A 27989-nucleotide genomic window follows, 5' to 3' on the forward strand; every position below is an offset into this window, starting at 1 on the left:
TCTAGATGCTGTCTGGACTCCCTAATTTGTTTGTTTATTCTAGGCTTAAATGCAAGTTAAGAAGTAGTGAAGTTACAGGCAGGACTTGAAAATTCAGTCTTCCCGTTTGGGAAAACAAGGAAGAGTTTCTTGAGCTCACATCACTTTCTCCATCCACTCGGCCCTACTGCCACCCCAGGCAGCGAGAAGAGATGGCCCATTGCCAGGAACACTGCAGTGACATCATCCAGATGGAAATTAGAGCATTAGGTCACAGGAGTTAATGGCCTCAAGGTGCATCGGGGGAGGTTTAGATGGGCGTTAGGAAGAATTTTGTCACGTAAAGGGTGGTTGAGCAATCGAATGTGCTGCCCAGGGCAGTGGTAGAGCCCCCATCCCTGGAGAAATTTAAGAGATACATGAGCAATGTCCTTTAGTGACATGCCAAGTGGTGGGGTTCAGTAGGTGTCGATGGTTGGGCTTTACGATCATAAAAGTCTTTTCCAATCTAGATTGTTCTATGAAGTATGTTCTGTGGCCCAAAACAATGAGGAAGAGCATCCCGAGGAAAGGTTTTCTGAAGCTTGTACAGGAAGAAAAGAGTTGGCTTTGAGGATTTCACTTAGCTGGGGAAGGAAGCTGGTGTCATGGGGAAGGACTCCTCCATGACACCAGCAGAATTCTCTAAATCTGATAATAACTGGTAGGTTTCATCATTATTCCAAGGACCCCTGGAACACTCAACTTCTTTTAACTTATTACTTAACATAAAAAATTGATGTAAATGCTGTGAGACAAGATGACTAAAATGATGCCTCCATTCATACATGAAAAGTTTCAACTTTTAAGAAGTTATATTGAAGCTACCCTAGAGCTTCTAGTTCTGCCAAAATCACTTTATAATTTGGGAAAGTGCAATGACTAGTGGAAAGATAAAAGTGCTTTATTAAGAAATAGAGTGGCTTAGATTTTCTTTCAAAATTTTTACATTTTCATAAAGCCCTGGCAAAATTGAAGTGAGCAGAAGATACTTAAAATATCATCCAGGTCTAGAAAGCTAGGCAAATAAGGAAAACTAAGTTTTATCTTTTATTTTTTTGGTGTGTTTGTTACTTGCTTATGCATAGATCACTTATATTTGCTTAATCATACTCTTATTCTTCCATGTTTCCTTTGAAGCATTCAGGAGAACCAGACAGAAAAGGGGAAATCAAGGCACTCCAGAGTGTTCTGCATTTCCAAGCCACTATGCAAGTAACATTAATCCCAACATTCACAGTTTGTGTAGTTTACAGTGCTGTCATACTTAAGGCTTATTTTGTTTAGATAATTCCTTTATTTTTTTCTCTTTTCTGTTTAGGAGTCCAGTAACATACTATATATAATAAACAAGAACTAATTAGCAGATTTTTCTTTCAAACTAAACAAATATGAGGTGGCATCCTCATCATCAGGAAGAAAAGGTCTGTGTAAGTCAAAGATGCACATTTTCAAACTGGACAAGGGATTTAATTCCTTTGTCATATGCTGAATTGGGGCTTTCTTACACTTTGATACCTCCCCACCTTCTGAAAAGGGAAAACAAAAGCCCCAAACCTCTTGCATGAATCTCATATTAAGCACTCAAAGTAATGATGAAAAACAGTCACCATTGCTGCTAATGATAGCACAGCCCTCTGCCTCCTGTATGCTCCTTTGACAAGTGTGCACAGCCAATCCTGTGAAAGCTGAAGATCACTGTTAGCCCTGTGGCTCTGTATGAATAACAGAAAATGAACTCTCTACAAATGACTGATGCCACTGTGCACTCCTCCAGCAGATGAAGTTCAGTGTGAATAAACATAAGATAATTCATACCAGAAAAGATAACTTGAGCCATGCATTACAAAGGTACCTACTGCTCTGTGAAGTGTGGAGTAATGTTTAGCACAGTTCTTTCATTCTAACACACATCTCCTCTAAATACAAAAATTGCATACTTTAACTGCACTGCAACAATTATACCATTGCAGAAGCTAGTACAGATGCAGTTTTCTAAAATTGAATAATTAACAGAAACAACATATATTTTTGCACACATAATTGCATTTGCACTACTAAACTAGTCCAACCATTTTCAGATACAGACACATCGCATCTGCAGCCAAAACAATCCAGTGATGCAAATCCTTTTCTGAGTTCCCATTTCTTGAAGACAAGGAAGAAAGCATTGCACACCACTGAAAATAAGAAAAGATTGCACTGACTTCGCTGCAACCAGTTTTGCATTTATTTCCCACCCTTCCTCTTCTTTTCTCCAGCTTTCAGAGCATAAACAATGATCTCTTCTCTTAAGACTCAGCTGGTAAACAGACAGGATCTTCAGCGTCAACTTACAGGCAGTCTTTATGCCAGTGCAAGATGCTTTTCTAATTGATGTAAGATCAGATAGTCAAATTCTTCAGACTCTCTGCAAACACCTCACTTTTTTCTTGCTAGAAATACAACAAAAGCAGTTTCTCCATTTTGGAATTTCAGTCTCTGTGTTTGGGAAATGAAGAAGTATGCACATTTTCAGTTCTGTCCATTTTGTTTAATTCAACTAATCTCAACAGTCTGCTCTGTCAAAACTGATCAGAATGCATCTCATGATATTCAATTCAAATTTAAACCTGTGTGGTTTTATATGGGATTGGGCAGGAAGAGAATTCCAACAGTTAATATTAATGCATAATATTAATGCATTATATTTGGTATTCACCATGATGGTTGTTTTTCAAACATCAATGAAAAGCAGTCTACATGCATACTCTACACTGCATCAGTCACATCTGACTTTCGAGATAGCCTTCAGACTCAGGTAAAGATCAGATACTCTTCCTCACAAGTCATTCCAGCAGAACCACATACAAGCTAACTATGCTTTGGTTTTAGAAATAAAAATAATTTAAAAATTACTTTAAAATATTTATTTTATCCATGACCATAAACCAGTCTGAAAAGGAAAGCTGAAAGGTCTGCAGTCAAAACCCTGGAACAGTGCACAAGCAGTCTGGAAAGGTTATCAGCTACAGAGCTGAGGAAACAAGTGCACCACATCAGATACTGCAGCTTGCAGAAGTCTGTTATTCTAAGTGAAGAAATGCTCAGCTCTGCCAGAAGACCAAGTGGAAAAGACAGCACAGCTAAGGGATAAAGATTTGGTCTGTGCCAAGAAAGCTCCTCTCATTCTAGCTAGAGGGTTTTTTTTGCTTGGTCTTTTTTTTTTTTTTTTTTTTTTTTTTGTGGTGGCCATTGTAATTTCTTTACTCCCTGTAACAACTTACTTAGAAGTAATCCTACAGGCTAAAATGCTCTCTTCAAGCAATGCTATTAACTCTGCCTGGTAAAAACAGAGCACGCGCATGAAGGATTGAACCCTTGGATCAAAAGCTCTGTGCAGCAAGAACTGTCATTTCTGCTGAGTGCCTTACGCAAACACTTTTCTCTTTTTCCCTCTGCACTATCAAATGCTTTCCACCTACCTAATGCAATTTCTTCTTCTGTTCTTCATGATAATAGCTTGCATTATATAGCACCTTTCATCCAGAAGAATCCCAAATGCTTTCCAGCCCACAGACAGGGATTATCTCGCCCACTGCAGAACTCAGCTAGGTCTAGGCTCAATGGTGTCACTTTTACACTAGATATCGCACAGCAACTGAAGGAGATTTAAAAAAGCTTGTATTACTTGTGATTAGTACCTTGGACCACCTACTTAATTATTTTGGAAAGACCCCAGAACTGCAGTTGTTTCATCTCATCTACACTGGCAGAAAAGGAAGCCAACAGACAGAATAAAGAGTGTGGGGTATAAGTGTGCTGGAAATATGCATTGAGCCACGGTAGGACCGTTTTTCCACTAGGACCTCTAAGCCAGCACGAAGTCCTGGCAAGGACTGGGGCCTGCTAAACGTGCTCAGGACCCCTTCTCCACAAAGCATCCCCCAGCCTGCCAAAGCACATTCCTCCTGTTTTCCTTTCCTTGTCAGTACTTATTCTGTTAAGTTCATGCCTGAATGCATAGCTGTAAATCCAAATACAGTTATGAAACAGTATGCCTTTTCTTTCAGAGGCATTCTTTAATCAAGGTGACAGGTGGAGAGAATCAGTTATGCACCAAAAAAGTAGTAATCTGAGAACCCTACATACAAAAAGGAATAATGTAAGTGACAGTTCAGATATTTCCTTTGCACTGATAGGAGCCAGCACAGCTCCCATTGAAAAAACAGTGTTCCAGAATGGAAAATCTAAATGCAGAATATAGTACATGTATGTGCAGATTGCTAAATGAATTATTTTAAGGGGTCTATTCCCCACCCATAAGCTATTTTGCTTTTATATGACTTGCTCATCTTTATTCAGTAATAGCTCTGCAATAAACTCAGGCAAACTGTCAGGCACTTGAAAACTGAAGCAGATCATTTGCCCTATCTCTTGTATTAAAAACATATAAAGAAATGGAAACAAAACTCAAATCTTCCAGATGCAACTTGGCACAGTCCAAGTCTCCAGGAGATATGAATGAGGCTGGCACATCTGAAAAATGGCAGCTCAAGATTCAGCTGCACAGTAGAATGAGCCTGTGAAGCCCCCTTCCACATTCCCAGCCTTCCCCCAGCAGCCACACACTGAAGGGTTGACCCACAGCTGACCACAGATCTGAGATGGGATAAAGAAAACACACATAGCTCAAAAGAAAGCAGGAAGCTTTGACTTCAGCATAAGACTAATCCCGGCTATATTCAAGATTTACAATAGGTGGACAAAAACTTTGCAGATCTTGAATTTTTAGAGCACTTGGAACAGTATTTTTCTATGTGTTGAGTATTTCACCCCCCAAAGATTCTGTTAGCATTTTAAAGTAAGTTTTAAAATCAGCCAATAAAGCAGAAGCAGTTTTATAGAATCTTATTTTTAAGACAATTCATACAATTCATAGAACTGGCAAGACAAAGCACTGATCCATTTTACAAATACATAAGTAATTCAGCCGTTTGGAACTATGCTTTTTATATTGGTAAGATAGAATGAAACATCAGTGCATGCTGCCACCTTATCAACAGGTACATAATCATGTATCACAGGACCAACATTACTTTTAATTGGTATTTTCCCTCATCCTGGGGGGAGTTCAAGTCCAAATTTTACAGAGAAAATACTTGAGCTGTAACTCAAAAGCCATTACAAGGCTTTCTGACTGGTTCACTCAGTGACCAGATCATCTATGATCAGATGAACGTGTCTAGATCAGATTTTATTTGACAATTGAGCACCTCAACTGTCAGTTTGCAAAACCAAACAGCAAAACAGAACAAATTCAGTTTCTCTCGAGAGCACTGCAGCAATGCACTTATGCCCAGTATTTGACTTTCTTCTTGTAAAAGGTTTGGATGGGACACTGGACAGGACACTGTTTCCTTCAAGGACTTTCCTTCACAAGGCCACTAAAGATACTGTAATTTGACCTCCACATTCCACATCCTGCATCTGCACAAGGTCTCAGCACCTTCAGCAGGTCACATGTGCATCACTGCTCTGTGGATTCAAGTGCTAACTCAAGATCCAGAGATCACGTGCTCTGCAACCTGTACCTAAATAGAAGCCAATCTTCCCAGCACGGTGTGTCACCTGCTTACTTTTGTTCTCTCCCTCCTGATCTAGTCCTTTCATTTCATAACTCAGAAAAAAACATCAGGAAGTCCAACTAGCTGTGAGTTACTTGTTTAATTCCTCTATCTCTTTCCTAATAGTTCATACGTATTCACTCTATTTAACTTGTGCAAGCTGCAGAGCAGATTGCCTTCTGTGCTATCCTAGGAGGGTCACTAGAAGTACCAAGGCCTATTCTTCATCAGCTTTTCAGCACAGATACAGTGGGATTTGGCTGGACATCACCCCAGTGACACGTAACAAGGACCTCTTTTGCTCATGGTGGTATCTCCAAAGAGCCTCAGCATTCCTGAACTTGTAAATTAGTATGCCAAATACATACAACAGTCTGCAAGCAGATTCACAGTCAAAAACAGAAATAAGAAACTTACTTCAATGCTGAAGTACCCTCTGTCCACGTAGTCCCCCAGGAAGAGATACCGTGTGTTGGCAGGAGAACCTCCCACTTCAAACAGTTTCATCAAGTCAAAGAATTGGCCATGGATGTCTCCACAAACTGAAAGAAAAAAAAGAGTAATATTCAGTGTAACCATGTTATAATCATCTTAGGCACCCACATTCTGAGGTCAGTCTCTTGTAAGAAATACATTATGACAATATTGTGCATGGCTCTCTAGTTAAGTGATCACCGGAAACTGCAGTTCAGCAAAAGGTGTTTTTTAAGGACCTGCATCCACTTAAGCGTGCAAAAGGTGACCAACTAATGAAAGTTAGAGCTATCAAGTGAATCTGACCTACATTTATTTTCACTTTTCTGTCCCTTTCTTCTGTTACCCAACAGAATACAAAAGACCTGTGATGGCAAAAAGATGAGCAAAAATGGTTTGAAGAGAAAACATGATCAAGCGAGGTTACTTTCTCTTTCACTATCATACCTATGCTTGTCTCAAGTTCAGATGAACATGACTAGCCTTTCTACAAAAGGAGAAGCATGCCAGTCCTGTGTATGCTGATGCTGCAACTGACAAATTTTGGACTTCTTTAGAATTAGAAGAAACCATAGAAGAAAACGGCCTATTTGATCTTCTAAAGCATGTCTTCAACAAGACGACACTGATTTTTCATACTTTCACCCTTACCACTTTATTTAACCTTGTATGATTAAGAATTGTTTCACTTTATTGCGATAAAGTCAATCTAACAAGCTCTAAAAACAACAGCTCCCAAAAACAACACCAGCACAGATGATGTGCATCCCAGGCTAAATGGGGATGGCTCTTGGTACATCTTAGACTTAACAGATTGGCTCTGCTATCTTGTGAAACTTCAGCTTTCCCCAACTGGTGAACGATTTTAAACATCTTCAGGAAGGAAGGAGAGGCTTTTGCAGTCTTGCATGGAAGCTTAACTAACAATGCTGTGTCAAAACCTGGTTAGTTTTGCTTTGTTTTGTTTCCTCTAACCAAGGGAGATAGGGAAAAAAAAAAACAACTGAACACCCAAGTTAGGGTCAAGTCCAGGCCTTTTCAGGCAACAAGGTTTGACAAAGAAAACACTAAAAGCCTTAAGGCCTGAAAATGAAAGAGATAAGGGTTGGAAGGACAACCTCTGCGGCTCAGTCTCCCACGAGAGCAGTCTGATAACGTCTGTCAAACACAGCTGTCAGTAGGGCAACATCCATACCAATTTTAGGCTGGTTCTGTTTAAATGTTTTCTCCAATGCTACTCTATTTCCAAAGTGAACAACATACTGTGGTAACAAATCTGTTTGTTTATCACTGACTTTTTGGATTTTCACAAGCTTCTAATGCAAAGCAGCTTCTCCAATGACAGGCCTTTGGCAAAGGCAAAGAAGCCTGCATGAATTCAATGCCTCCCGTTTTTTATGAGGGCTGCTCATATAAAATAGGAGTAATAACTCCTATTTTATTGTGTTGTTACGTCAGAGGCAGATGGTGGCTGTACGACAATAGAGGCTGAACCTTCCCAGCAATATCCCATACATTTTGTTACTGTGCAACAGATGGCAGCAGAGGGACAGTCGTACAAAATGGCATCTGATGTAGGAGAGCATATGAAACAAAGGTGTGTTACTGAATTCCTCCATGCAGAAAAAACTGCACTCATTGACATCCATCGACACTTGCTGAAGCCTAAAGAGTGGATGTGAGCACACTGAGGCAGTGGGTGGTGCGTTTCAGCAGTGGTGGCAGAGACATGAGAGACAAACCACATTCCAGATGGCCATGCACAGCTGTCACACCACAAAATGAAAAGCACCTCAATCAGCTCCTCTACGTGAATCAGCTAGTGATGGTGACTATGATGAAAGGTAGTGCTCTGTAGCTGAGAATATGCTCCATCAAACAGTGTTATTGTGCTCTTTGTATCTGTTGTACTTCCCATGGGAATAAGTAGGAGGCATTACTTTCAAAGCGCCCTACATAGACTGTCTCTCCCTTCAGCAACTCTAAAGTTCTGATTTGCAGACTGGACGGGTGATAACAAAGAGGTTGAATAAACCAGGTGACAAAGATGGACCTTATTTTGCATCAGCAACACAACTTATTTGCAGTAGACTTCAGATATTCTCCTTCAAGTAACAGTTAGAGCTTTTGTTATCAAGTGGTATTCTCATTTGAACTTCTAAAATCTGGAAGTCAGTACAAAGGTTTTGTTCCATCACATATTAATATACCTCAAATTTATCTCATGCCCTGGAAAAGCTGAAGTCACATCTCCCCATAAATAAAAAAGGACTATAAAGAATAACAGTTGCAACACCAAATCCAACAAACTGGCTGTGCAAGATCCCTTTACTTTGTCTTTCACTGCAGCTCAGTGTCACATTACACTGTTTACTTATAGTACTTCCTCCTAAACGTCTAGGTTAACAATAGGATCAGTGTAACATAGACACACTATGCAAATCTAACTAAACAAAACTAACAAAACACATAAAAAGCACTGATCTTGCAGTCACTGCTTTCATAAATGTTTATGTGAAATTGGTGGCAATTTACGAGTGCTGGTTAGCTGAGCAGCTTTCTGTAACGACAGGATATTTTCCCCACTAAATAGTATACAGTACTGTTATCATTGCTGCATTATATTGTATAATCTCTTTTTCCAAGTTGATTTTTCCTCATGAGTTTTAGATGACAGCCTTCATGTTGAAGTCATCAACTGATAGAATTTCTGGCTAAGAATAACAAGTGCAAACATTTACACAAAATAAACACAATTTAAACCCTCTAGTAGCACAAAAAACACTCTTATTTCTCTAAAAATAAAATTAGATTTGTGTACGCCAAAGGAAAAATGTTTTTATCATGTTTTTTGTTTGAACAAATTCATCTTCCAAAACCAGGCACGTTGCTCAACTGCACTCCTCTGCATGGACACTGTGGGAAGATGGAAGACACGTGATGTGTTGATGGCCAGGCAATCTGCTTGCCCAGCCTCCAGCAACAAGCTTTCCCTTACATAACTATGCAGTTCTCCTAATTATCGCCCGCCCCCATTTGCTGCAACTGTAAAAAGCCTGAAGTTGAACAAAACTGAAAGACTTGAAAGGGATTTAACTTTTGCTCTTTCACAAAAACACCAGGAAACCAACTATTTATTTATTTCTCTGTGTTCAGAATGTAAACAAATAGACACCATGACAGAGAAACCAAGGGGTTGAAAGGCTTTCTCCAAGTAGCTGCATGTCCACAAGTTTGTTGGAAAGTCTCAGAAAAGCAGAGCACAAGCCAGTAAAGAAGGACGTAAATAACAGCAGTGTTGCAATCCCATGACTCGTAAAATCCCAAACTGGACTGGAGAGTCAATAGCTGATGAAAACTCGAGGTGTTTTACACAGAGCTGCCTATTCTTCCATACTTGAGAGTAGATTCAGAAATATATGGAAGAACAAACGAAAAAGCTAAAAATCCCTCAAGCCAAATCTTGCCAAGCAATTATAGCAGTTCCAAAATAGGAGTGTAACGTCAGCAGGTAAAAGCAGTGGGCACAAGAGAAGATGCTCAAATTGAGAGTTAACAGTGGGATTTAATTCACATAGTCAAATCCCAGAATTCCTACTTAAAGATCACAATGTTACATATAGGTAATCCAATCAACATTTTGCTTTGGAATAGGATGAAATAGCTTAAAGATCCCACACTTTCCAGGTCTGAGCACGCAGACCTGAAACATCCTTTCAGCATTAAGTCTGCATATTCATCTTCCGATGGATGGTCTTATTCAGAAATAAATTAAGGAGAAATTTGCTAAGAACCATACACAGTAACTCCACCCGTAGTTTGAAATTAACTGATTTTAGAGATATAGTTTTGCCTTCTTTCTTTTCCACCAATAAACCCTTACTAATATAATATCTGGAAGATTTCCCAGGCAGCTGAATCAATGCTTCATCTTTCATTTGGTGAGGACGGAATTGTATTTCCATTCATGAAGGCAGAAGCATCCATCAGTCACTGCTCTGCTATGTCCTTTCATGTCTCAGAGCTTCTGATCACTCTCAGCATTGCAATGCAGTCTCACAAACAGCCCACAGCATACCACACCTGTTTTACATTGCACTAAGTTCATCACCTTCCCCCTTCATGTTACAGATGAACATTTTGAAAGCACAGTACTTGTTGTAGGTTCATGCTTACTCTTAAACAAGCATTGCCACTGCATCTATGGATCCTTTTCATTATGCTGAAAACTTCCCTTTGCATACTCACGAATGCTCTATCTTTAGACACTGGAACACTTGCAACTGAACCACATATTCAGCAAAATATGTAACTTTTTTCCCTTAAATGATAACAAAATAAAACCTCTCCAACAGTACAGCAAAAGCAGGAAATTCAATTCTTAATTAACATCTCAGTTAAAAGCAGCTGTGTTTGTACAAAACAAATTCTTCAAGAAGAGCCCTGCACGGTATGCCATCTATTAGGATTACACACAGAATCTACGAGGTTGGAAAAGACCTCTAAGATCTTGCAGTCGAACCATCAACCCATCACCACCATGCCCACTGAACCATGTCCCTAAGGGCCACATCTAGATGTTTCCTGAACACCTCATCAGCTTATAATTAGATCTGATAGCTTTTTGTCCCCCCCATTTCCCCCCAAAATGGGCTGGTTAATTTATCTAGTGCTTTACAACTTTCTTTGTAACCTTCAATTGCCACCTGCAAAACAGCATTTTTTCTAACAATACAACACGCCCTCTGATTTACCAATTTATCAATTCAGGCATGAAGCTCATTAACCATCAATTTGTATAACTTGATATGCTGATAATGTCTATCTACTTAATCTTTCATGACAGTAAGCCCACAAGTGGCCTACACACTACGTAAAGAAAACTTTTAAATTGTTTTACACTGAATTCACTGATGCAATGAGGTTTAGGAAATGCTGTTTATTTATGGACTCATTAGATATTCATCTTTGTTGAAGTTTTAGCAGAAAAAACAGTACTCCCTAAAGATTCAAACTGGCAGGTCTTCCCGTGCTATTACTGGCACTTTCTCTTGTTAAAATGGGTCTATTCATACACAACACCATCTTGCTCTACAGGATTAGAAATTTCCCAAGGAAACTGTGCATAAAATACCATTTTGTTATGAAAGTGGAAATTGGATACAGAGGAGGAAAGGGACTTTTTTCCTTAAGAAATTGTCATCCTAATGAATTTATGTTTCAGATGGCTTCAGAGAGGATGCCCCTCTGAATTATGTCAATGAACAAACAATGGTGAACAAAATTCAGAAAGTTCAAGCTGTACAAGCAGTGAAAGAAGCCCAAAGCTTAGCACCAGTACTGCCATCATATTTAGAGAAGCCAAACTGGCAGAACGGTGATTTAGATTGTGTTGGTTATTGGCACAAATAAGTCAGATATCTTAATTCAAGTAACAAAAAGCTCTTTGCTACGTATAAACTCCGTCCACAGAATATTCAGAGTGGTTTCTGACTACAGATGGATATTAAGAACATAATGTTTATTTATAATACATTGAAAACAATTCAAAAATTTTCTTTTGCAGAATTTTGGAAATGCTGTACTTATTTTCTCATTTATCATGTAAATATTTAATTGCTGTTACATTATGGTCTGATATTAAGATACTATTAATGTTTCTGATGAATTTACATTCCATGTACTACACGATTATGCTCCTCTCTTCAAATATCACTGGGGATTAGCAGCAGATATGCCACACACCATCACCAGCATCAGAAGCAACATATGCAAACTCGTATGTTTATGCTAATTAACAATAATGAAACAAAGGCATTGCTTAAAAACTTGTTCTTTCCATTCACTAAACTTGGAGTGTCTGCACAGAGCTCAGAGATCATGCTTCAGGAAAGAAGCATGCAATACTTGAAATCTAGAGAAAGGAAAACACCCTATTGAATTACACTGCAGACTGCAAACTGCAAAGGGGTTTTCTTTGTACACTGTTTAAAAATGTTTAGCTGCTTATAATTCCACTACTTAGCACATGCTTCCAAGAGCTAATCTTTGGGCTTGAAGGAACTTCATTTCCAAGTGTACATGTTTCTGAGGAGCACAGCAAACAAAATAAAATACCAGATTTATTCCATGCAACTCTTTTTATTGCAAAAAAATTAACTGATTTTTCCTTACTTTTTAAAGAACAAGGAGGGAGGAGAAGTATAAAATAAAGGAAGGAATTCCTGCTCACTAAAGCACTGCTCAATATAAACCCAGTGGTTAAGCTATATATTTTGTTCTATAGTCGTGGAATTTTGTTTCCCTTTATGAGAGATGCTTAAAGAACTTGCTACTTATTCAAATTAAAGTCAGAAGCATTTAAACAGCTCACTAGGTAATGTATAATCCTAAGAAAACATCTGCTAGACTTGACACAGTGAGCTTTCACAGAAATGTTTGTTATACTAAGCGTGTTGAACAACACCGCTCTGTATTTCCAAAAGAGGAATGAGCTCATTCATATTCATACCTGGTTATTTAACAACACTATAATAGACTTTCATCTACCTTTTTCTTTCAATCATTGCATGCAAATTGATGAGTTTATCATAGTAGAGTGGAATTGGCATTAATAAAACTGCAATTAAATATTTTTAAAAACAGGTCTGCCTCACCAAAGATAAAGCTGGTAACTATTAGACCCTACAGGTGCAGCAAAGGAAATAGCAAATGCATCACCAGTGTCACATTTGACAATGCTGTTTGGTTGCAGTCTTTACTTTTTTCTAACTGAGCAAAAGGAAGCGTGCCTTGAAAAAAGCTGATTTCTGTGTAGCACAGGAGGAAGCTATTCTGTATTCTGTTCTGTGAACAACTGAAACGTTGGTGTCTACAAAGATTAGCCCACGCTCATTCCTGGTAACAGGAGTTAGTTTACTCCCACCCTCTCCTAAAGGCTTGAACAAATTAATGATGCTAGATTTGAGAAGACAAAGTGAAAAAAGAATGATGAAGGGAAACAGTGCATCAGAAAAGACCTTCAGGACAGCTGCCATTAATATTCCCTGGGGACAGAGGAAGCAAAAACCTGACATGCCAGCAACAAACTACACATATTAAGCCTTCAAAAACATCTTCAGCAAGAAGTTTGTTAAAAAAAAAAAAAGAAAAAAGAAAAAAGAAAAACCCAACAAACAAACAAACAAACAAAAAACCCAAAAAATCCACCTCCACAAAGCTACTTTTCCACTTGCATTATAAAATTATTTGCAGTGACTCCAAATAAAGGCCACGTACAGCTTTGTGTGGTAAGCAGAGACTCACCATAAACAGCAGGTCTCAGAAAACTGCCTCCACTGACTGCAGTAAAACAGTTGCTACAACATCTGCATTTTTCAGGAGAATAAGCATGTGTCACAGCAGTAGGGCAGGCAACAGAGACTTTCAATTCCAGTCAAAGAACACAGCAGAATAGTACTAGAAAAAGGTGGCAATCTATTTATTTGTATTTCCCTCTCTGTATTTTTATTAAAAAAAAAATAATAATAAATAAATAAAATGAGGAAAGGTCTTCTCATCACTTATACACCAGAAGATACTGATTTAGGTGATGGAGAGAAACAAATAAGACTGTATTCACTTCCACGTGCATCACAGACCAACTGAATCTTCCCCTGCCACTCTCCAAGGTTAACAGTGCCTCTGAGCATCTTCCACAGCCAATGGAAAAGCACCAATGCTGCCATCACCTTTGTGTGATGCTCCTTCAGTATCTATGAGCAATTCTTATTCCACAAATAACCTCAAAGGGATCACTTATGAGGAAAATGTTTCACTGGAAGGGCAAGAATAGACAGAGAGGGAACAACACAACATTGTTTCACACAAGTACCAACTCACCAGAAATCCTCTTGATAGAGAAGAAAGAAGCAGGCACAAACTGGCCTTATGCACAGTGCTGCCAAGTAAATTTTGGGCTGATGAAAGATGGTACAAGGGGTGAGAACTTCTAGAAAGCAGAAGCTCAGATGTGCGCAGTTCTATTGGAAATATGACCACTCTCAAAAGGATTGAGGAAAAAAAAATCATTGCTGTGTTTTATTCTGGAAATGTCTTATTTTTGTAAGTATATTTTTGACAATATTACAGCTTAGATTGTAATACCATCAATCAAGTAACATACAGGTTTGTTACAAGAATTCTTCAACGTTGCCTCTGTCTTGCTAATCTCACTGAAGAAATCTCCAATATTTTGTTATAAAACATTTTTCCAGATTCACCAATTTATCATTAGAAGTAATTTGCAGCTTTCCTTCACAATATAATGTGATTTTTTGTTGTTGTTGTTGATGATTTAATTAAACTTTTAGGATTGAGTTTCTTCCCAGTGAATACTTCTCTCAGAGGCATGAGTCCTAACCCCAGTAAAGCTGAAACAAAAGGCACCAGCATTTCATGGATATAGCAGTGATTACATAAAAGTGCAAAGAAATCCTCCATCTTCACAAGGGCATGCAATGGTTAGTATGATTGCTTTTTTTTTTTTTTTTTTTACTGTAGAATTCTAAAGCATTATTTCCCTGATAGATGGCAATCTAATAATCTTAAGGAATCAATTATTTAACATAAATGTCCAACATGCTAGATTTGTTTCTATTGCGTTTTTATGTTTTAATAAATAAATAAATATATTTATATAACATAAAAAAGGTTTGTTCTCCTTCACTCAGTGCAGCTCAGGCGAGCCCAAAGACACTCATGATTTACAAAATTTTTTTAGGTAGCAGCACATCACAGTTCAATGTATAGATTCCTCACAGCTAAAACTAATTGCAAAAATTTGATGTTCAATGTTGAGTTGTATTATATATTTTCCATTTTAGCTGAGAAAGCCATGCGTTGTCACTGTTTCTTTGTTCTGTGCCATCAGACATGTACTTACGCTCTTTCCCACCTCTGACGATGTTTTATTAAGAATGAAAAGCAATGTTCTGTGACAAAAGGCAACCTCCTCCCTTCAGCAAAACAGTTTGTCTTATCTATGGGAGGTTAGCATTTGCTTGACATGAAAGAATGCATTTATTACCTTTGGAGCTATAGTACACTGCCTATATTTTGCAGGAATGGCTATTAAAGGAAAATAAAAATAGCACTTCTCAAATTTCTGGGCTCTTAATAAGCAACTGACAGTACTGATATGGATCCTTGTACGCACTCTGACAGGCAGGAGCAGCAGAATTAATTCAAAGGAGTTCTAGGAAATTCATCATTTTGATTTAATGGTGTATATTCAGAAGCCATGAGAGAAAAGAGCAGGCAGTGAACATATACGGAGCTTTAATCTCAGTTTTTGAATCCATGGTTTCAATGGGCATCAGTTTCATTCTAACCTCTCTGTAGAGTTCAGGTCTTCATATGCTAAGTAGCATCCATGAGGCATCCAAGACAGTTACTACAGAGGGTTAAGGAAAGCAAATAATTCACAAGTTTCCAATTTCTAACTTAAGCCACAGAAGATGGCTTTTCAAAATTACAGAAGCCAAACTCAACAACCAAAATCTTATACAACACTCAAGTAAAATTAACTATTTGTTAAACGTATAATATAATGACGTTATCCAGGAGGTACTGGTGTTGTAAGGGGAAATCTAATTCTTAGTGAAAAATGATTAACCTTTGAAAAAAAGAGAAAGCTCTCCACAGTAATTTCTATCCTGCTAAAAGCTCATTTTACAATTAGTGCAAAGAAGAGTTGACCACATTAATTTCCTCTTGCTGAAAATATATCCCTAAAACATGATCAAGAGTAGGTGGAAAATGCATATGCTGATACTAAATCAACATGACTATGTTAAAAGGTTGCTCTGTTTCCAAAAGCTAACACCATTTAAAAAAAGAGATGTCACACTATGGCAGACTGGCATAAGTATGGACAAAATTATGCAAATAGATTTGAAACTGGTGAAGAAAAAAATTATGTGATAGCTGCATAAAAGCTTAATATTATGGCTTTTCTGAAATCTTCTTTGAAAACAAATTACATGGAAGAAAAACATTTTCTTAAATATATCAATGAAGAAAATTACCCCATAAAACACTGCTATCTTAATGACAATTATGAATATGAACCCCTCCAAAAAAGCAACACTGAGGAACAACTTAAATTGCCAACTTAACTCTTTTTCTTCTCCTAACTTTGCTATTAGGAATATATAAGTGGATGCAATCTTAACAGCACTCTGGGAAGAATCTTGGGTGGCAACCAGGCAGATTCAGGCTAGCTCTCACACCACGACCCTTAAGCAAACTAATCCATCTCCACTACTGAACAGTTTGAGGAGAATTTTATGCATGTAGATCATTCTGAAACTGATGCCACTTATTTAGTCTCATGGAAACTACAACAGACACAAAGAGCACAATAACATTGCTTCTCAGCTACAAAACGCTATTTTCCAACACAGTCACCACTAGTACCTGTGCATTTTCATCAGCAATGAACAAGAGCTTGCATGCCACACCAGTGAAAATCTGCACCGGTGGAGGTGACTGTCACTGTTGCTACTGCTGAAATGCACCACTCACAGCCTCACTTCCACTCCTTGGGCTCCATCAATGTTCAGCAAGTGTTGATGAATGTCAATGAGTGCCATTTTTCCCCACATGGAGGAATTAATCGACACACCTTTGCTTCATACACACTTACATGTCAGGCAGCATGTTGTCAGACTTTTCCTCTGCTGCCACCTGTCACATGGCAAAAAAGCGTAACAGAATATTGGTGGGATGCTTCAACCTTTACTGCCGTACTACCAACATCCACCTCTGACATTGTGGGCCAACATAATGAAGTAGGAGGCATTACTTTCAGATGCAGCTCTTGTGTATATAGACATGTAATATACATGTATAGAAACATATAAAACTGTATATAGTTTTATCCACAGATACTGTTATATATAGTATCTGTATAATATTACATAATATCAATATCTGTACACATACGTAATGTATTCATATACACACACACATATATAAATAAAGCCAAAGTTAGAGATGGAGAAGGAAGCATTTTTTTGGCATACAGCAGCCAGCGACTCCCATGCAGTAAGCTGTTCTGGGAGGGAGCAAAGCACTGCTATTCATAAACAGAGATAAAACGACATCATCATCATATAAATGCCTTGCAAATGAGACTAACAGGTGGAGGGGAAAAACAATTTTATATTATACTGAATTGGTCTTTATTATACTCTGCTGGCCTTGTAGTCTCACCAGTAATCTCAATTTTGAGATCTTTTCAGGTTTCTAATGTATAGTTATCCAGTAGATTTTTTTAAAGTTACAGAGAAGCATTCCAAGTGGAAGTAAACAAATGTTTGAACACATTACTTATCAGACAAACAGGATTTCATTGGCATTTATTAGATTAAATTTAATAGGTGAATTAAGCATCTCTATCATCATAGTCTTTGCACTTGGAGGATAAAGGCCTTCACTGCTTCAATCAGCCTATGTCGAGCAGATCATATGAATTCAAACAGGACAATCATAACATACAAAGCCTGAAAATGTCCCCAGATACAGCTTCATCTAAGAAAAAATCACCTCACAGACTTAGTACTTTAATAAAAAGTTGTAAGTACAGAGAGTGAATAAGCTCCCAAGTCAGCTTTTGTAATATTTTATACTGTGAGGACATGATTTTCAGCAAGTCAAAGTTTATTAATTCTGATAGGAGCTACGCAATTACTTCTTCTACAGCATTTCTTAAACTATCTGGTTTCAAAGAAGAGGGAGTGACATTATCCTGGGCATTCACAGTCTAAATATGAAACAGTGTTTATGCAACCTTTTTTTTTTTTCCCAGAATAATGTGTAAGTATCTAAATGAAGTATAATACATAGTGTACTATAGTATATACAATAATATAATGAAGTATCTGATAATACAATGCTTTACTTCTTAAAGCTGTATTCAGAAGCACATGGTTTTAACAGAAAATAGGAAAGGAAATAGAAGAGCCCAGCAACTCTTTCAACTCTTTCTTTCTAACACCAGACATTTTCTGAGCAGTTCCAATACTAAATGTGAAAGGAGGAAATCCCACATCAGCAGGAAGTGACTGCATACACAGGCAGAAACAATTATCATTCTCTAACACAAAAATATTCAATGCTGCTGAGCCAAAAGAAAAAAAAAAAAAGCAAAAAAGCATAAAACCTCTTGAATATTGTTTTTTGCAAAATACAATGCTGCAATGGTAGGTATGCGTTGCTGATGGCAGAGAGACCAGACCTGTGCAGCTGTACCAAAAGGCTGCCACAGCAGTATGAAATAATCCCCTTAATCAATATCACATGAAAGCCAGGTGCCCCGCTTTGCACACTGCTGTTCTGCCCATGGATCTAATGTCCAAACCAGGAAGAGTCTGGTACACTTACTGCCACACAACACTTAGACTGGAGTTCACAGATATGAAGATACACAGCTTCACCCTGCACCTGCTGACATCTCTTTCCAACACTTGCATAGACCAAATTGGTCTCCACTTGACCAATACACGAGCCTTGTCATCTGTTACAGGGATTTCCAAATGGCACTGAAGTAGATACACGACTTATTTCTTGAATTTACATTTTACCAAGACATTTGACCTTGAGGAAGCTATCTGATAGAATAACAGAATATTAGTTTAGAGAACCATTCTATCAGGGATACCATTGGAGTTGCTTGGTTGTTTCCACAAGTTTGGGTATTACCTGAGCTTCCATTCAACCTCCTTCCAGTTCACAAAGAAGATCTCATCTCTTAAATCTGCTGATTTTAGTAATGAAATTACAGAAAAATTAATGTAAGCAGAAAATAAACTTTTTTTTTTTTTTTTTTTCAAGTCAATTCTGAAACAATGTCACAATGCCCTTTGTGCTTGTTCTTCCTGGGAGGTTGGTCTGTAGCCTACCAGACACAAGCAGTATAACTCCAGATCTGTGCTATATTATGCATTCAAGGAGGGCAAAGCCAGTACATGACTATTACTCCCTGCACCCTAAGACACATCTGTATTTTAGCAAGAGGTGCTTACTGCTTTCAAACCTTGCTGGGCTAATATCTGCTGTATCTCCACAACGCACCAGGGTAGACAGAGCAAAATACACTCTGTGATCATTATTTGAGACTATAATTTGTACATTCCTTTGAATATTCTATGTAACACTAGTCTATAAGAGCTCACAGCAAAATAATGTGCTAATGGGACAATAAAAGATGGCCTTTTCCCTGCTTTTACTGAAACACAAGGTAGGCACTGGCATTTGTCAACTCTTCGAAAGGGTTGATAACTGCAGGACAAGGGAAAATGGTTTTAAGTTGAGGGAGGGGAGATTTAGGTTGCATGTCAGGGGGAAGTTCTTTACAGAGAGAGTGGTGAGGTGCTGGAACAGGCTGCCCAGAGAGGTTGTCAATGCCCCATCCCTGGAGGTGTTCAAGGCCAGGTTGGACGGGGTCCTGGACAACCTGGTCTAGTATTAAACGGGGTAGTTGGTGGCCCTGGCTGTGGCAGGGGGGTTGGAGATTCATGATCCTTGAGGTCCCTCCCAGTCCTGGCCATTCTGTGATTCTGTGATTTGTTAACCCAATGCTTGATGCTTGTTAACTCAGTGCAGTGACTTCTGTAAGGATCTTCTTTAACTCTGCTGCTCCATAGACTGACTCATTTTTCCAGAAAGAAAATTGTCTACTTTTAGCTAAATGTTCTTCCCTACCACAGCGACTACAATACGAACCCCGAATCATGCTCACTTGCTTTACTTTTGTCCTGCAAAAGCAAGTAAAATTTCATGACATTACATCACTAACATTTATTTTTCCTCATTCATCCATCCATCTCTTCACCATGCATTTCATCCACCTTTAATTCAACTTAGAGTTACAGAATACAAGGACCACAGAAATGGTTATGATGAAAAAATATTTGGCAAAAGGACAATTTGGAAACACTCACAGATGACAAGTGTTTCTTTTACCTGTCTGTGGGGTTTGTAACTCCCGATCACCACTACACTACAGCAGAGCTTTCTATCACCTACTTTCAGGCAGGGAGGCTCCATCCCTTGGGGTTGGTGACAAGCTGGCCTCAGCAATGCACACTTCTGCTCTGTACAATCTCTCATCAATGCCAAACAAAACCACAAGAAGGTGCCCAAAGTGCCATGGACTCCTTACAAAGGCAACAACACAGTTCTGGTAGTCTCCTGATTGTAATCACTCTGGTAATGAAACCATGGACTAGAACAAGGAATTGTCATAAGAAGCTGAACATGTATTGAAAAACAAAAAGAGTACTAACAACAACAAAAACAGTACTAACAACAACAAAAACCACCACCATCACTAATGCCAAATGAAAATGGTCAGCTACCTCACGCATTTGGGACAAATAGACTTAAGCCAGCATTTGGATCATTTCTCATGCACGGGTAAGGCAACCATTGGACAAACAAGGCTTTACTGTCTTTCTCAAGGAGTGTTTCATTTCTGCATCTGCCTCAGTTTACAAGCCTTTATTGGTCAGATGCTTCAGATGCTTAAGTTTCAGAATTGTTGCTAAAAAACAAATACTAAGAGACATTGTCAAGAGTTGAAATCGACAGCCATTGTCTGCAAAAGCTGTGTTTTTACCCACATCCGTGCCATGTAAGGCAGAATGCTCAAGCCCCAGCACCTGCTAATAAATCAGAGGTCCAACACGAGCTCAACAGACTTTCACTACAAAACATGGGTCTACCCATGTTTCCTTACTTTGTTTACTCATTCATTCATTAGTTCATTTATTTGCCTGTTTCATTTATTTCTTTTTACAGTGTGGAAGGACCTTAACTAACTGGCTCATCTACAAAAGGAAAATAACTGACCTCCTAACTTTTACACTGACAACACATTTTCAGGATATAAATTGTATACAATCACCTTTCATGCATATTTCTAGTTACCTCAGTACTACATGTAGGAAAAAGTCTTATTCCCAAGAATATGCTGTCTCGATTTTATGAAATGTTTTGTCCTCATTATACATTCTTTTATGAAGCACAGACTGCTGTTGTTGCTTCATGCCTATACTGGTTGCTACAACTGATGGGTCAAATTGGCTCTCATAAGTCCAGCAATTCAAGGGAAACTATTCTCTTGTGGATTTGTTACTGTCAAGTGAAAACAGTGAGCTACAAAAAAATGCGCTCTTTGCACTTGTGTGACTTTTCAGACTACTCTCCCTGAATTGCAATAGTAAGGTTATTTCAAGTGACTGCAAGGCAGAAACATTACATGCACAAAATAGTATGATTCTAACATACTCCTGTATTTGCTGAAGCTTGTCTGTGCTTAACTTAAACTTCCGAAATTGTTTTGCAGTCTCTTTTTTAGCTTCTTTTATCTGGCCAAGTAATGAAAAAAATACCTCCTGGATCATAAGCCTGTATTTATTACACTCAAAAGCTTTCATGGACTTCAAACGTTTTATAACCCGTCCTTTCTTCTTCTTTTTTTTTTTTTTTTTTAATATAGTTTTCTTACATATACACTTCAAATTCAAATATTTATGTTACAAAAGTTAGTAAAGAAAATTTGTTGAAGACATTCGACTGGCAATGGTCTATCTACTGTAAATAGCCTGCTAGAAAGCTCAAAAGCATGCGGCTAAGAGAAAAAAGCCACATAAAGTATTTTTAAAAAGCAGGACATATTGTCTAAAAATATCAGTCAGTACAGAGAGGATCTTTAGAAAGCATACAGATAAGGGAATTAGGTCTCAGAAGATCATCACCCATAAAAAACTATAATCATGGATCTGTGTTTTTAGTGTCGCAAGAACACAGGAGCGTTTACAAATCACAGGAAGCTGAGTTGATGAAAGCGTTATGAAAAAATGCAAATCAAGAAGAATGAAGTTTCAATCCTTTTTTCCTTTGGTGCATTCTCAGACAATACATATTTCTAAACTACGGTCTAAAAATACTTATTCTCTAAACTCAGAAAAAGGCGTAAAGAGCTAGGAAATCCTCGAGTTTTTCAAGCACAGAAAGTAAAAAGCTATCCAACAAAGAGCCAGCTGAATGTGAATCCCCCAGTATGAAGGATGAAGTGCATGTTCTTTAGAATGGCATTTTATCAAGACTATGGGTGATGAGGTGAATCTTTAAAATCATTGCTAAGAAGAGACAATGTCACCTTTCATAAATGTTAGTACTCAATTTAGGGAATATTTAAGTGTAAAGTCTAAAATACTATTTTAAGAGCAAAATACATGAAAAAAGTCTTTTGTTCATGTCAAATACCTCTTTAGCTTTGAAGAAACTCTTATTTTAAAGACACTGAAACTGGACCAAACCAAAAAATAACTGAAATTCGGGAGCTGTTTTGATAGCTTCACTTAGAGGATGGAGGATGAAAAACCTGCCGTGGACAATGCTGATACCACCACATCTGTCAAGACTGAAAAAAACCCAAACATATCACCTCAGCATGATAACAGGATCTAGGTAGGGACCACAAGATCCTCCTTCAACATACGGAGTACCTGAGCTGTCCCAAGAAAGCTGAGCAAGGAGCAGCTTCCAGCCCTGGCCTGCGGGCAGTTTCCTTTGGCCCCTATCATTCTGGCCTCATGAGTCAACAGCAGTAATAAGGCAATAACAAGGCAGATGGATTTTACCACAAGTAATTATTTTATTTTTACCTCTTTCTGAGGTTGATATTGATATGTCTCATATCAGTATCTTTATCAGCACAGATTCAAGTTGTCAAATGCTTTTTTTTAAAACCAAAAATGAAATAGAAAAGTAAAAATAAAAACCCCAGTTCAGAAAACTATTGCATTTGAAAACCTCACACAGAAGAAGCTGCTGTAAGAAACCCTATTTTAAGAACATGAAGTCTTCTGAAGTGTATATAAGACTATTTCCAACTTCCTGCCCTAAGGACTTGTTTAAAATCCTGCCCACTTCCAGAACCATTTAAATGAACCAGCCTGGTTAGAAAAAAAGACAGCAAAGAACAAGGGTGGTGCAAGAGGCATTTCTTCCTTATTAAATTATTGAGCAAGACGATGTTGAACTGTACAAGCGTGGCTTTGTTCACACACTCTGAGAACTAGCTATCTCATAATTAGATAGCCCGGAAGCACTAAAAGAAACTACAGCACCAATTATACATGATTTTTTGTACTGCACCACCATAGCTTGGCAAACTAAGTAAGGTAGGGGAAAATAACACAGAATGGTCATTTCCTGCATCTGAGAAAATAGAACTACTGCTAAATAGAAGATAGGATTTTTTTCTCTCAAGCCCACTTGTGTCTTGAATGAAAGACATGAAAATAATGTAAGGGAAAAGGTTTCCTTCTGCTACTTTGATAATTATTACAAGAGGGAAAGTACTGGCCAAATACAATTGATGGGAAAATACCCTGACTTCATCCCACAGTTAAGCTGTCTGTTGTTGACCAGACTGTTCAGTAATGAAGATAGTGAGTGGTTTCATGTGGCAGATGTAGTGCTTGCAAAAAATTACAGAAAGAGCAGGAAAAACAAATATAGACAATCACGCCAAAGTATCGATACACTCCTAGAATGAAGCGCACTCATCCAAATGATCTAAACACGGTACTTTACTATTGTTTTAATTCCTATTTTTATTTTGTTCCCTCCCTTGTGTTTTGTTTTGCTGTAATTTTCAACTCACTCAGGCCATGACAAAAGAGCTACTGCAGAGGTGGAACGAAAAGATGGTCTTCAAGACTGCTGTTTGCACTGAAACTTGAACTGCATTAAAGTCTGGAGCAATCAGAGCCAGTTCTCATGGTCTCAGGCCATGGACAGTCCATACTTAAGTGACAGGACAAGAATAAATAAAGTACAGATGTAAATAAAATAGTTTTCTGAAGAGAAACCCGAGACAGCAGCTGTTACCTAATAATCTACTACTACATTCTATCATTATTTTTTAAATGTTTTAAGTCAGGAAAAATCTTTTATTCTGAAAGGAACAGAGTAAACAAAACTAGTATATATATTCAAATGTACATTCAGTATCAAGTTTCATACTTAGTTTGGTGCATTTTCATGGAAAATCTGCAATCAACAGCAGCGTAATGCTATCTGTAGGCATGAGTCATACACAGATCTTGCATCCCATATAAAACAGTTCTCCCTCATGGCTTTCCTCATATTATTAGACAGAAGCTTATTGCAGCAGAAACAATACCAAAGAAACATTTTATTGTTTCTCCTGAAAACCCTCAAGAAAATAAAGTGGAAAATAGCAGCTTCAAAATACAAAAATGCGTATGAGTTTGCAAAACATCATTAAAGTTTCATCATTTCTTCAACTCTGCTGGGGTCCTTCTGCTTTCCTAAGTTTACCTGTCACACACAGCTGCAGAGCTCTGGCTGATTTGGGTGTAGTCAGACTCTTGTATAATAGCCAGCACAAAGGCCTCATCATCATGAATACACTATTCCCACTTCCACATCATTGTACACTGCAGCCCGTTTCTGCACAGTGGCATCATGAGCAACAAATACACCACAGCACTGCACCAAATGGCGTGGCACTGACCGTCCTGCCTCGTGCTGCCAGGCTGAGCTGGACCAGGATGGGTGGCCAGCAGGCTCGAGTCAGAGGCTTGCAGCAGGTGCTGTTCTTTCCCAAGAATCCTCTGCATCTTATTTGTTCAGAAAATAAGAATTTTTCTTTAGAAGCCCCTCTTTGGAAAGATTTTGCGCAGTCTGTTTCTCAGTGTGCAGTACTCAGAGCAGAACAGCTGTCACACATGGTGGATAGCCTACAATAAAGTAAGGTAATATCTGCTGGCAGCGCTTCAAATTCATTTTTAAGGACTGTAAAGGACAATGTCAATAGAGTGCAAAGGTAGGCACCACGCTATGCTGAGAAGCCACAGTTACATTAGTCACTGAATTAAGCAGTTTTACAGCCTACAGTACAATACACTCAACCCTAACCTCAGAAATTCATGCTATTTCTTTCTCTCTCCTTTTCAATTCTGCTTTATTTGATTTTCCATTCAAACCTAATTCTGTTTCTCTGCACCTTCAGGGGAAACAGTTTCTGCTTTATTAAGTGTACAAAGGGTGTGCCTGATGTTGGTACTATGAAGGGGGGAGAGGGAACATACTGGATAGTCAGATACATTATTTGAAAAGGATTTACAGCATTCTCGGTTGAAAAGAAACAATGTCAACTAGAAATCACAAAATCAAACAAAGCCTGTTTTTAATCTGCCTAGGCATGCACAAGAATTAAGGAAGACATCCAGAGTACAACCTATTTTTACAACTAATTTTCAACAAGTGTCATTAGATCTTATCTCTCACCTCACCTATTCATCTCCAAGGCTTACCGCTGGCAGGGTGACAGCACTGGAAAGCAAAACAAAGAGCAATCCAAGCTTATAACCATTCAAGCCAATTTTTGTTTAAAGTGCAGAAGGCCGCAGCTCAAAATAAAATCTACTGTGACACGATACACTAAGCTTAGAACAGCAGTTCTGTTTTGCTTGGTCTATTACCGTCCACATGAAGTTAAGCATTGGCTATATACAATTAAGCATGCCCAAATATTCACTCCCCTGTCTTATGAAGTGCTATCCCAGTAGCATCAGCTTTATAGAAATCTGGACATTGTCCCTAAATGGTGCAGATAGCACTTGGCAGCCTAAAAGATTTCTGTGCAAGCGAAACGTATCAAACAAACACATAAAATGGAGAAGAATTCCATTAGCATCTCTATTAAAAGGGTTTTGAAACCAAATCCTGGAATTAACAAGCATCACACATCAACCACAAAACATATCTAAAAAGCTTTTCATTTTTCAGGAGGCCCTTGACATTTTTTTTTCTTTGCTATTTTCCTTAACAGTAAATGAAATAATAATAACAAATGGTTCTGATAATTAAATGCCTCCACATGTTTCTGGAGGCGTTCGTTTCTTTGCACTTAAATACAAGTAAAATAACTATATGGTATCCTGTAATACAGTTTTTTTCCTCAAGACTGTTCCTTATGTACTCTTACTCAGGAAAGGAAGCAATTATGCTGCCAACTGTAACAGATATTGACATCTATCATCAGACATTCACACTACACAATTTATTATTTCTAAACTCTCCTGTTTAAAGTAAAAAAAGATCTGTAAGTTGCAGGTATTTTTGCTATTCCTCACCTGACAGTATTCCCTAATTGTAAAGTACCAGAACCATAAAGAAATTTCAGTAGTTACTCATTTACTTCTAAGACTTAACCTGTGTCTCCATGCAACAAATCACTTCTGGATGGATTTGTAAAGGCAGCTGGATAGGCTCTGCTTCTCTTCCAAACCATAAGCTAGAACATTCACCAAAAGGTCAAAGAGATGGCATACTGCCTCATGACTCCAAACATATGAATAAACAGGCCAGCATCAGCCATAAGAAAAAGCTACATACAAGAGGAAACATTTTCACACTACTGTTAGGGAATCAGAAAAGTCTATGATCTTACGATGGTGACAATCACAGGAGGAGGAAATAACTCAAAAACACCCTCTTTAACTTTCAGACAGCCTGGAAACATGAAAAAACATTGGCAATATTCTAAAAGTAAAGAAAAGGTTTGAGAAACATCTGTCCCTCTCCTTCTTTCCCTTACCAGTAATTCAAAGTAAGCAATCTCATAACAGAATGCATCCTCCATGTTCCATCTCACTGAACTCACTTACTGAATTAGCTACTCAAACTGTAATTCACTCCTTACATAATGCTACGTGAGCTGCAGAAAACTAACAACCTTGCCAGCTATGATAACGTTGCATCTTTCTGGTTCATGCCAGACATTTTGTGCTAAAATAAATAAGAACACAGCAGAGTTTTGCAGAAATGAATATACATCTCCCTCAAATAAGATCCCTGCAATTCCATCCTCCAACATGTAATAGCAGGGTTTATATCCTCAGCATGAGGTTGTGTTAATGGCACTGCATTTCCCACAAGGAAAGGGTAGCTGTAAGAACAAGTGCATTAGCAGATCCAAAACATGCAATTACTGGCTTGAATAAGATACCAAAGTGTTAAAAGATCTTAATAATAATCGAGTTTCACACTGATGTTTGAATGATCTTCAGGAAAGATAGCCTATTTGTTTTTATTATTATTATTTTTTTTTACAACATCTCAAATTGTCAGCATCTTATTCTGGCACTACTGTTGTTATTAGTTACAGAAACTTTTTTTTTTCCCATTCACTCAAGTTTCTCCAGCCAAGAAATCACAGGCATGTAGCTGCATCAGCAGTGAGAACAGATGGGCATTTCCAACAGAGTCTCCTGTCCCCTTAGCCCAGCCTCCTCCTCCAAATCTATTTGACATTATTAAGTGATGGGACAGAGGCTTGGCTGCCAGCACACCTACCCACAAGCTCAATTTGCAGTGCCCACTGCAGTTATTGCATGGCCTGCTTGGACATGTCACGGGTGGCAAAGATTGTGACTTGGGATTGTCGGGCAGCTTTCTTTGAAACACCTGCTGCTGATGCACTATTATTTCTTCACTTGGTACATACTGCCAAAGGATGTAAGAGTAAATAAAAACAACAAAAGCAAAACCAAAGACACGCTAAGAGGACAAAAAATAAGCAAGCAAGTATCCATTGCCCCTGGCTAGTTGCATTAAATATAGTTAAGTACATAATACCAGCTCCTTCACAAAAGCTGTGATTCCATCACAATATGACATTACATGTAAGGCACTGGGTTAGGAGTTCATCTCCTGGCCCTGTTAGACACTTCTGAGTGATCACTGACAGACCACAGAGGGCCACATTCACTTAATGAAATATAGCAGTTCTCCCAGAAAATAAAT

General features: G+C 38.2%; 1 protein-coding gene across 5 annotated transcripts in view; it reads right to left on the minus strand.

The window, feature by feature from the left end:
• Positions 1 to 27989, minus strand: part of PPP3CA (protein phosphatase 3 catalytic subunit alpha) — a 190039-nt gene that overhangs the window by 49499 nt on the left and 112551 nt on the right. For all 5 annotated transcript variants that reach the window (XM_090139323.1, XM_090139322.1, XM_090139321.1 and 2 more), the window contains exon 3: positions 6042 to 6166. In XM_090139323.1, the coding sequence (XP_089995449.1) occupies positions 6042 to 6166 (125 nt within the window). The remainder of the gene's footprint in view (positions 1 to 6041; positions 6167 to 27989) is intronic.

The sequence above is a fragment of the Phasianus colchicus genome, chromosome 4, assembly GCF_987193195.1.
Source record: "Phasianus colchicus chromosome 4, bPhaCol1.hap1.1, whole genome shotgun sequence".
Classification (NCBI taxonomy): Eukaryota; Metazoa; Chordata; class Aves; order Galliformes; family Phasianidae; genus Phasianus; species Phasianus colchicus.